The sequence below is a fragment of the Psammomys obesus genome, unplaced genomic scaffold (genome assembly GCF_907164565.1).
Source record: "Psammomys obesus unplaced genomic scaffold, mPsaObe1.curated_primary_1811, whole genome shotgun sequence".
Lineage (NCBI taxonomy): Eukaryota > Metazoa > Chordata > Mammalia > Rodentia > Muridae > Psammomys > Psammomys obesus.
Window position 1 is genome coordinate 16094051 of NW_026596039.1, and position 11581 is coordinate 16105631.

Below are 11581 nucleotides of genomic sequence, written 5' to 3' on the forward strand. Positions count from 1 at the left end.
GAAAGAAAGAAAGAAAGAAAGAAAGAAAGAAAGAAAGAAAGAAAGAAGAGAAGAGAAAAGAAAAGGCCAGACATGATGACATACACGCTTGGAGTTGTTGGTTCTAGAAATCCGAACATTTTATTTATGTAAGTTTTGAAGATTCGCTTACTCTATTCTACCTGCATCATGTGCTGTCTGCATTTCTGCATGTGCGTCGCATACACACTTAGGGGTAGTTGAGAGCCACGGTTGGGGGCCTGGAAACCGAACCTGGATCCTCTATCAAACAGCAGGTGCTCTTCACCTCTGAGGCATCTCTCCACCCCACCATATACACTTTAAACCTGGGGAGTGCTGGGGAGCAGGAGACAGGCGGATCCCTGACAACTGGCTGGCAAGCCTGACCTATGTGGTAAGCTTAAAACAATGGCCACTGAGAAACCCTGTCTCAGAACAAAGGGGAAGGGCTTGATGCACCGACATCCTCTTATCCCGTCTTCTGATGTCTGCAGGCACCAGGCAGTATGTGGTACACATGCAGGCAAAACACTCAATGCACATAAAATAAAAGAAATAAATCTTTTAAAATGTTAAGAATAAAAAGTAAAGCAACTAGAGTTGCTGGAAAACTTTAAGGAACTACACAGATAATTAAAAAACCCAAATCACTGTGGGAGGAAAATCATCTAAGAAGAGAAGGAAGAAAGAGGAGAAAGAAAGGAAGGATGAAAGAAAGAAAGAAAGAAAGAAAGAAAGAAAGAGAGAGAGAGAGAATCTATATCTTTCTCACTCCTTCCCTCAAAAATAAGCACTGACTTAATAGAAGATTCGTACATCCCATCATAACCCTCATAACCAGAAATGACAACTGTGCTCCTCTCTCTAGCTGCATGAAACCAAATATGGAAGACACCTGGATGATTTTAGTAAGTTAAAAGAGCCCTTCCTACCACTAGGGAGGCTGAAGCAGGACGAGAATTCCAAGTTCAAAGCCAGTCTGAGCTGTACAGGGTGACCCTGTCTCAAAAACAAAAACCAACTAACCAACCTAAAACAACAAGAAAACCCAACACCAAAAACCTAAAGCCAAAAATAGATAGATAGATAGATAGATAGATAGATAGATAGATAGATAGATAGAAAGAAAGATAGATAGATAGATAGATAGATAGATAGATAGATAGATAGATAGATAGACAGACAGACAAAGAGAGAAAGGGAGGAGGGACAGATGAAGTGGAAGAGAAGGAGAGACAAACCAAGCCCTCATCACAGAAGGACACATTAAGAATGAAACAACAATACCTGCAAAAGTTCGAAACCATCCAATTATATCTTGTCTTAACTTCCTGCCTCCTGTGCTCCTCCCACAATGAGAAAAAGAAAAGAAAAGAAATAGACACTGGCACCAGACTCAGAGGAATGTCGCCTGAGTGTTAATGAGATGTAACCTATGATAAGCAGCATTTGAAATTGTTGGAGGAAAGAGAGACTCCTCTGAAAAGTCAGAAACTTATAACCCATATAAATGCCTGGCTTCCACAGTGGGGTTTTAAATATATTACATTTTTAGAAAAGAAAAAATTAAATTAAATTTCAAATTTATCTGCCAGCATTGACAAACTGAAAGACTTTTACGCTGTACATCTGTTTGCTGATCCTCCTGGCACTAGGAGCAGCTGTTACCGCAGAAATAATCCAGGGACTGGCTCACGCCCTTTACTTGTGGTGCAGGCTAGCCCCTGCAGGCAGCTAAGTTCTGGACTCCTCGTGTATAGTAAAGATAAATAAAAAGTAACTAAAATAGATGACATAAATGTTTTAAAGGTTAAGAAAACAATCACTCAGCAGTGTCCACTGCACATGCTTGTCTTTGCCTGTGGTGGACAGGACTGCTGTCTGCCTGCTCAGGAAGCGAGCGTCACTGAGGACAGGGAGCTGAAGGGCCAAGCTCTTACCCATGGGAAGCACAGAAGCTGGGGGCAGGGGGAGGGGAGGCTGGGTGGGGTGGGCTCCCTACTCCCCTGGTTGCTGGGATGAAGGGTAATGGGACCTGGAGGGGCTGGCAGTAGGGGAGCAGTAGAGCAGGGGATGGGGTTATCTGTGATCCCAATCAATGACAGAAAAACCTCCTGCTCAGGTTTCCTCCCTGCCATCTGGTCAGTACTCAGGGTGCAGCTTACCAAGGAAACAAGCAGCTGGGAGACAGGGAAGGGGGAGGCCGCGTCTTAGGAGCACAGGCTGGTGGATGCAGAGTCTGGCCAGCCCGGCTCTGCCACAGACCTGCAGTACATTGCTGGGTGGTCTTTGCTCCTTGCCCTCTCTAGGCCTCACTGAGTTGTGAGCAGTGGGGAGGGGCTGGCCTGGCAGGGCCAGTGACATGGGCCTCTGCTGGCAGTGACATCCAGGAACAAGATGGACAACAGCTCACACCGGGTGTCCCCCTAGCTGGGGGTTCCTTCAACCCGGGAGGGGACCTGACACTTGTTCTTCTCAAGTGTGGAGATAAAAAAGGCCAGGGCAGTGTGGAACTAGGGACCTTTGTTCAAGAGCCTTTCATTTGCCAGAGACACCCCAAGGCCTGTCAGACAAGCTCAATTTTTGGCCTGGTTCCTGAGCCATGCTTCCCCAAGGGCAACCTTGCCGATCTCAAGAGAAATGATACATGGCCAGGTGAGAAGGAGACATGGGCCTGTGCCTTTGTCTCTGAGTTTTGTCATCCTGGAATGTCCTTCTGTAGCCAGTCTTCCTATTCTTAATCACACTCTTACACAATCAATGGCAGCTAAGAGGCATTATGCCCAGGAACCAGGCATGGGTAGGGACACCCAAATTCTGCTCCAGAGGAAGTTAGTTACTGAGCCTATGAATCTACAGAGCTTTGGCTGGCTTTAAGAGCATTGTAAGTGCCGGGGTGGCAAGGAATTGGATCAGAATAGAAATAGAGCCTCAGCATGCAAGCAGCCAGACTCAGCAAACACAGAGCAGGGGCCGCGGTGCTTGGACGCACAGCTCTGTAAAGGACCTGTGTGGTAAGACCGAACAGAGGGCTTATCCCAAGAGCTCCGGAGTCAGAGTCAGCACCGGAAGTCCTCACTGAGGACACATCATTCCCAGTGGTCCCAGTGGTCAGGTACCAGGCCTTTGATTACTCCTCTTGATCAGGGAGTCAGCACCCCAGAAAGCGAGGCTCCAGAGGGACAAACTTCACTGAGGCACAGAACTCCAGTGCTGTGGATGTGGGAGGAGAACCCAGACCAAGTCTGGGGAGCTCTGACCCTGTAAGAGGTGAAGATGGGGTATCCTCTCCCCACAAATAAAGAAGGGCTGGAAGGGGAACGCTGTTCACAGAGTGGTCAGGGTAGTGACAAACGACAACAGAGCCCTCTGGGGAGGCCACGCCAGGCTACAGCCCCAGCCTGGGCATCGATCTCCAGAGAAACTGATCCTGAGACTTTGCTGGCTTTTAGTGACACCGGATAGCCTAGGTAGAGGGGCCAGCAATGGCTGCAGGTTTCCCAGCGTCCTGTAATGGCTGCTCACTGGTCTGAAACTGACCACATTGCAAGCTTCTGTTCAGGACCCCCTCCTTAGCCCACAGGGAGAGGGGCTGTCCTGGGGACCCCCCACCAGTGAACAGCTCAGGAGTGGTGGGCATGCCTTTGGCTTTTGAACATCCCTGGAGTGACAGACCTTGAAGCCAGAGTATTATTAGAACCTCTGGCTTAAGAGACGGGGGTCTATGGTAGCAGGTCCCAAAAGATCCCACTCCTACCACGGCCCTAACCCTAAAGAGGTAGACAGGAAGCCATACTTACTTGAGGATGTCCTTCTTATTGAAGAAAGTACAGTCCTGTGGAGAAAAACACACATGGTGGACCCTTGGGACCCTCACAGCTATGGGGCCCCACCCCACAGCCCTGGACCCAAGGCAAAAGAGTGCCTACTGCTCCTCCCCACCCCTCCCCAGAGGAGACAGCCAATTCCAGTCGGTCCAGAAGATGCCTCCAGAAGCTTCTGGTCCATGTCTCCTCCCAAATGGGCCCAGTATAGTGAGCACAGGTGGGGTAGGCTGGGTGGCACATTTGGGGGTACTCAGCCAAGAGAAACATAAGTGGCCACAGAATATTTGAAGGCCGGGGGATACACTGTGGGAGAGCAGTGGGGTAGCTAAGAGACAGTTCTCAAAACCACTCAAGAGAGCATCAATGGCGTGCCTCGGCACAGCACCATCCGCACTGAGAGCAGGGCCTCATGGGGGTTGACAGTCTGAGTAGCCCTGAGTAGCCCTGGGCAGCAGTCCTGAGTTTGGAAACTTACAGTTCCAGGCATGTGATCTGTGGTCTTAGGATGCAGGAACAAGATGGAGGGCCTGAGGTATGAGAAGAAGGGAGTGGACAGGCAGCATCTGGACTCTTTTTAAGGACCTGTCTGTCTGGATGAAATACATCTGATTATGGCCTAGAGTCTTAGATAATGGTTACCATGCCAGGCATATGCCAGAGGATGTGAAAATGACCCAACAGGACTTAAAATGTCCACTGATGCAGGGCTTTTCCGTTTACCTCCTGCTGTCTAGCTCTTCTGCCTTTGCCCACTGTTGCGGCATGAAGAAAGAAGGCCTCAGACTCTGCAGAGCCCACAGGGCCTCCTGGGGCCTTATGCTAAGCAGAGCTGCTCTGATGAGGGGGGCGAATGGACACAGCACAGGCGTACCCGCAGCCGGGCTGGCTCTGGAAGACATGGAGCTGCTGACACCAGGCCGGCTGGATTGCACGCTGAGGCGGGCCAAAGAGGATGCCCACAGTATATGCACAACAGCTGGGGTTTCCGTGCTGCCTCTGTATGGGCAAAGAGGAAGGTGGGTGGAATTTCCAGGTTCCCACGAAGTCCAGTGAATCTATCTTTATGAGCTGCCTGCTGTCTACTGGGAGACAGAGGAAGAACTCCATGGGGCTGTGCCCATCTTGGACACTCAGGGCCTTTTCCTAGGGGGCTCGCCTTTGCTTATGGCAATGATGTCTCTGTAGGAGTCGGGAACAGCTCAGGCTGGGAAGCAGCAGTTCCATCCTGATCTAGTGCAGACAGAAAACTCCCTGTCTGGCAGGGCTAAGACTCAGGCAGGCTGAGAGCATATGGGCTGTTCTCTGAGTCCAGGATCCAGCAGCCAAGGCAGCCTGAACACTCTCCCTATCTGGAGGGATAGCTCTGCCATCTGAGGAGACCAAGCAGAACAGGCCAGGGCTCTGCTGACTAACCTGGGAGCGCTGTCACAGCCCTGGAATAGAGGAGAGGGAGTCTCGGCTCCAGTCTCTCTCTGTTCCTCCTGCATACATCCTGAGTCAGAAAGAAAATATACAAACCCTTCAAGAGTACTACTTGCAAAAGGTGTGAACGTTTCCTACACATCGTGGCTGTCTTAGCACAACTGGACTCGCTTCACACTGATCTTTAAGGAGTAGTGGCCAAGCCATAGCCTCCTGGGAATATGTTAGAAATGGAGACTCTTGTGCCAGACTCTGGAGTCAAAAATTCTGGGTGGACACTTGTATTTTAAAACCCCCCAGTGGTGCCAATTCCTACCGGCAACATCTCCAGGACAGTGGTACCTGAGGAGCAGTTTGTAAGACCTGGAATCTTGCCACCCCTCAGACCAAGGAAACAGGAAGTCCCTGGATCCTCCCAAGCAGCAGTAGCCTTCAGAGCCACTCAATCCTTCCAAACAGGCCTGTAATCCCAACTAAGAAAGGAGGATCATAAGTTCAAGACCTGTGTAGACTACTAAGTACTTAGCACCCAAGGCCAGCATGGGACAATGAGTGGGACACTGTCTAAAAAGGTTAAAAGTGAACGGTAGACAAGGGGCAGGGACACGGATCGATGGTTGTAGCATGCTTAGCATACAGAAAGATTTAGTTTCAATCTGCCCAGGGCTCCCTTCGTCCCTTGGTGATTCTAAAGTGCAGCCCAGGCTGGGAAGCACCTCAAGAGCTCTGTCTGGCGTCTGCTTCCTATCTACCTGGCCTGCCTACAGCAGTGGTCAGGAGCTAAGCCACTATCCGTGCCATCTGAAGGAGAGGGCGCTCCTCTCTGGCTTTGCCAGCCCAGCCTGGGCCTGGCCCTACCAATCACCAAACAGCTGGAGGTCAGGCTCCAAAATGACCTTAGTTGAGCCTCATGACAGACAGCCCTGTGACATAAGCGTAGCTGGAGAGTAAGAATTCCCATCACAGAAGTGGGGACCTGGGCCCAAAAAAGAACATCAATTTGTTAACTGCCATAGCACCAACTGCCCAACTACAACCCGATCCCAGGATTTCAGAATCCCTGTATTGAGTTCTTTGCCCTCCTAGAACTATATGTTATGTCTGTGTTCCTTTCTTCCTTCGTTCTTTCTTCACAAGCCTCTTCTGTGCCTAGAAAAGGCTTCACAGGAAGGGAGGAGTGCAGGCAGCAACATTACCCAATAGGAACCCTTCAGTGGCCAGAGGAAGGACTGGAGAGGTATATGAGTCTCAGGCCCACTGTGTACTCCCAGGCGAATGTACCAAGGTGAGCTCGAGGAACCCATCCTGAAGATGGGAAGCCTAGACGGACTGTTGGTGAGGAGCTGAGGCAACAGCACCGACTTGACTGGAAGCCCTGCAGGTGCCTGGAGCTTGAAGGAAATGAAGTTGGGGCTGAAGAGACGGCTCAGTGGTTGGGAGCAGTTGTTGCTCTTACCCGGGACCCAGGTTCGATTCCCAGCCCCCACATGGTGGTTTACGGCCATCTGTAACTCGAGTCCCAGGGGTCCCATGCCCTCTTCTGGCCTCCACGGGCAACAGGCACACACATGGTCACATACACATACATGCAGAGAAAACAGTCACACATAAAGTGAATAAATCTAAATTTAAAAAATGAAATGAAGTTGGAGAACAGCTAGACCAGGCTAGATGAGCCCTGTTCTGCCTGCTCCAACAGTCATCCCAAGACACCAGAATTACCTGGAGAGAAGGCAGCTATACTGGTTTTAGAAAGCTCTCTGCTAGAGCTGGGTATGGCGTTTACGTACATTCATCCAGGCCCAATGGATGGCCTCTTAGGGTTTCCTAGAGGGGTCTAGTCAGAACTTAGTCAACCCAACTATACGCTATCCCTTGATAGAAAGACCAAAGAAGGAGGGAAGAGGAAGTGGGGGTGGAAGGAGAGAATGAAGAGAAGAAGGACAAAAGGTAAGACTATAGGGACCATGGCTGGAGCCAACTACTCGAGCTGGAGGAGGAAGCTCCAGTCAGAGCTCTGTCCCCAGGAGACTTTGGAGGGCTGGCCAGGGCCATGTTCTTGGGATGTAAGAGGGGAGGTCAAGGTGAGAGGCAGAGCAGGCTGAGTCACAGGCTTCTTCGTAGTTGAAAACCTGGGCTGAAGCAAAGAGCTGGAATGGTTGAGGAGGGCACTGGGTTCTGGGGAGGGCAGTGGGCCCTGTAGGTACTCGAGGGGCTGGGGCAATGTAAGTGGCCGGGACAGTAACTTAAACTCTGGGTATCTGTGGTGGCATCCGGAGAGCAGGAAGTGGGGCATCTTGCCTTAGGGAGAGAAGACTGTCAGGCTAGGAAGCATAACTCTGGTTATAACCCCACCAAGCCCTGGCTGGCCATGCCAGAGCGCCAGAGGGAAGGAGAGGTGCGTCTCTCGTGTTTCATGGTTCTCATTTCTCTGGCAGGGTCTAGCCGGGCCCTGGCAAAGGAGCAGAACTCAACACTGGACTGGGTCTGACTGGTAACCCAATGCCAGGCTGGTCTAGGTGGGCATGCAGGCTCCCCCCTCACCAGGCCACTCTTCTCTCCTGGGTTTGGGTTGCCTGTATCTACCTCCACTTCGAATGCCTCCTTCTAGAACTTACTGAGTATAAATCCTGATTTCCCAAGGCCCTGTGCAAACTCTCCACTGTTTCTGAACCTTCCAGTCAAAGCAAGAGCTCCCTTGCTATTTATTGCCCTTCCCTGTCCACTAGGGCTCTTCACAAGTACGCATTCCTAGGGTCACGCTGGAGATAATCTCTCCGTTGTAACTGAATATTCATGAAGGTTACACACATCCACAGTAGGAATACACTCGACATAAAAGTCCTACCCAATCTGTTTAGAGGAGACAGAGGAGACTCCACATCTGGGCGTTCAAAGACAGGAGGCATTACATGGAGACAAGAGAAAGGCATCTCATGCCCAGGAAACTGACTGAACCTGGCCAGTGGGGAAACTCAGGTAGATGGAGTACAGGGTGCAGGATACAGAGAGCTGAGGAGACTAACGCAGCAGAGGTGAGCTAGGCACCCGAGCAAGACTCCAGGCCAACCGGGAGATAGTGTTTCCACCTACACCTACAGAAAAGTTTTCACATGGCCGGGGGCTTTGAGTTCACTAATGTCAACAACTAGCTCTGAACTTGGAAGAAACTGGGGTGAAAGGGGATATTGGGAGCACAAAGTTGAGAGATGCAGTCTCTTCCTCCAGTTATTTCCATGCTAGAGCCATAGAGAAACCCCAACAGATAAACAATACACCCCAACCTGTAACTGCGTGTTTAGCTTCCTGTCCTCCTCCTACTTTAAGACCTGTCTAGGTTGGGGGTCATGCCCAGTGGGTTGGGAGGAATGGCTGGGTTCCCGCCTGGGAGGGTAAGAAGGGGGGGGGGGCGCTTCTGACAGACTATTCTAACTGGAATGCTCTCTCATCCCCCTGGCCTGGGAAACTGAGGCTCATCCATGGGATGTTATCCACCCAAGGTGACGCTACGCGCTGAAGGCAGCGGAAGGGTTTGAACCTCGGTGACTCTGCTTTCGTGAGGCCTCGGAAAAGGACAGCGGGGAGAACCACAGGGGCCGCGGCGCGCCGGGTTCACCTGGTAGTTGTCCAGCTGCTCTTCAGTGAAGATGGTCTGCTTGTTCCCCATGGTGACCGCGGCGTCGTCTCTCACCCTTTCGAGAGCCGCTTCCCATCGGCAGCTGCAGGAGCCCGGAGCCCGACACCCGCGGCCCTTGCCAGCCCGGGGGCGGGCAGCGTCGCCAGCCTAGCCTGGCCCGCTCGGCTGGGTCCCGCAGTTCAGTGGGAGGGAGCAGGGGCTGGGCCGGGAAGGCGGGGCCGGAGGCGGGGGCGGGGCCGGGGCGGGGCCGGAGGCGGGATTGGGGCGGAGGCGCGGCCTGGGGGAAGGAGGCGGGGCCTTAGCCGGTCTAGATTGAGCCGGGAGGTGACTTCTCCCAGGGGACAGAGGCCAGCTCGGTATACGCTGCTGCAGAGCACTGGGATGGCCAAGCGGTGGCCTCCGAGGGCCACATGACTCCTGGCCACTGTCTGTGTCTCCCGTTCCACCTAGCACTCTGACCCGCAACGCCCAGGTCATGCCTGGTGACAGTGGGCCAGAAAATCCCTTAGAGTCACTAGTTGGTAGAACAGGCACACGATCCTCGGGCCTCCCATGAGGGATGTGGTCCTAGATTGAGAATGAAGGTGTTACTGAGTTTGGCCCAGTCACAACCTACTTCCCATGTCAGGTCTGTCTACGATAAGCTGATTTTAAAAGCCAAGTTAAAAATCTGAAAGCAGAGCCGGGCAGGATTACTGCCCACGCCTGTAATCCCAGCACACAGGGAGAACATAGGCAGGCAGATTGTTGGGAGTTCAAGGCCAGCCTGGTCTACAAATCCAGTCCAGGACAACCAAGGCTACACAGAGAAATCCTGTCTTGAAAAACCAACTACAGGGAGGCTGGGACAGAAGGATTGCTTTAGTTCAGGAGTTCTGGGCTGTACAGTGTCCTAAATTCGGCAACAACCTCCTGGGAGCGGGGAACCACCAGGTTGCCTAAGGAGGGGTGAACTGGCCCAGGTCGGAAAAACCAACCAACAAACAACAAAAGTTAAACACAGTAAAAGAAATTTATTCAGTGCAGCGGCATTGAGAAGAAGGACAAAAAGATCCAGAGAGTCCCCAAGTCTGCCTTTGGGGTCCTAAACTGAGATCAAAGTTTAAACAGAGGGCCAAGGTATGCACACCTCAGCCGTCCTGGTCAAGGTATGGTAGTGTCCACCACTGACCCAACATTGTTTGAAATCTTTCTGAGAGTCAGAGGCAGGTGGACGACTGTGAGTTTGAGGCCAGCCTCATGTATATAGTGAGTTCTAGGCTAGCCAGGTCTACATAGCAAGATATTGACTTTAAAAAAAAAAATCTTTCCAAGAGACAGGTTCCACCTCTCAGTAATGTGTTTTCCTTCTCCCAGGATGAGATTTCTGCGGAAATTTCCAATTCTTAAGGGTCACTGTTTCAACAATCCGCTAGTCAACTGAGAGGCACAAGTGTCTCTTTAGAATGTCCTCATTTCTTTCAGGCCGGTTACAAGAGCATCTAGATAGGGCCAGCTTCTGCCACCTGTGCTCACCCTGGACAAGCCCCTCTCCTCTGGCATTCTCCTCTGGCATTTGCAGAGGAGCAGGGCCGTCGGGGACACTGGCCTCTGAAACCCTCCTGGAGGGCAGCAGATGTAGCTGAGTGGTAGAATGCTTGTAAAACATTCACAAGATGCTGGGCTCCATTCGAAGCAAGGAAAAGAAGAAAGGGGGTGTGGCATAAGGACTCCAAGCCTGGCAGGCACCTAGCCTTTGACCTGGAGGCATCTCAGGAGGAAGATAGGGAGTACATGGCTTTTTGTTTTGTTTTTGGTTTTTGGTTTTTTGTTGTTGTTGTTTTGCTACTTGAGAAAATCCAAAGAAGTCACCATGTCCAGAGAAGTGTGACAAAAACCAGGATGTTTTCTTGGAATTTGAATGAAATGTATTATACGAAAAACAAAACCCTTTTAGAATCTCAGCCTGAACCTGAACATTAATTTGTCATAAACCCTATTTAAGGCAGACAAACATACAGATGTATTTACTGTGTAATCAACTGGGCAGGGGAATCCTTATTAAAACAAACAAACAAACAAACAAACAAAGCCGCAAGCCAGATGTGGTGGCCCACACCTCTAAATTCTACCAGGGAGCTCAGGGGTTGGATGCCCTCTTCTGGCCTCTGTGGGCACTGCTTGCCTGCAGTCAGGACACAGGCCTACATGCAGGCAAGCACCCATATCATAAAATACAAAAAATTTAACAATACAGATGAATTCAGACTCTACCTCAGCAGAGGAGTGGGCTCTGGTAGCAATGGGTAAGATCACCCAGTTGGTGCCAGACACTAAGAAAAGTGACTACATGAGCCTCTGTAGCCACTCTGCTGAGTGAGGCCTTCAAGCAACTTAATCATGGAGGCAGGGCAGAGGAGGCTAACCAAGAGACATGATGGGCTACCGTCATCAGCCCCATCAAGGTGGCCACTGGAAAAAGCCCATCCAGAAACCTGGAAGTTCGGGAGTTCAGGCACGACCTATCCGGGCCCCACCACCACAAGGAAGGCTACCAACAATGGGGTCACCCTTACTGTCTTGTGGGGCCACCAGACCTCATGAAACCTGAGTCAAAGCCTCCTGGTGGCCCTACTGGATGACAACTCCATCATGGGCTGCCAAGACCATGTGAATGTGGTCTCCTGTAATCCTAGCACTTGGGACATAGAGGCAG

The 11581-nt window shown here is 51.2% G+C and overlaps 1 protein-coding gene across 3 annotated transcripts in view; it reads right to left on the reverse strand.

Moving 5' to 3' along the window:
- Positions 1-9062, reverse strand: part of Cib2 (calcium and integrin binding family member 2) — a 16691-nt gene extending 7629 nt beyond the window's left edge. Inside the window, exons 1-4 of one of the 3 annotated variants that reach the window (XM_055622440.1) lie at positions 8866-9062; positions 4548-4823; positions 4303-4417; positions 3801-3835 (exon numbers count right to left, since the gene is read on the reverse strand). In XM_055622440.1, the coding sequence (XP_055478415.1) occupies positions 3801-3835; positions 4303-4314 (47 nt within the window). In that variant the 5' untranslated portion in view covers positions 4315-4417; positions 4548-4823; positions 8866-9062. The remainder of the gene's footprint in view (positions 1-3800; positions 3836-4302; positions 4418-4547; positions 4824-8865) is intronic. The other 2 variants (XM_055622439.1, XM_055622441.1) reach the window with 2 other exon arrangements.
- Between the last annotated feature and the right edge of the window lie 2519 nt (positions 9063-11581).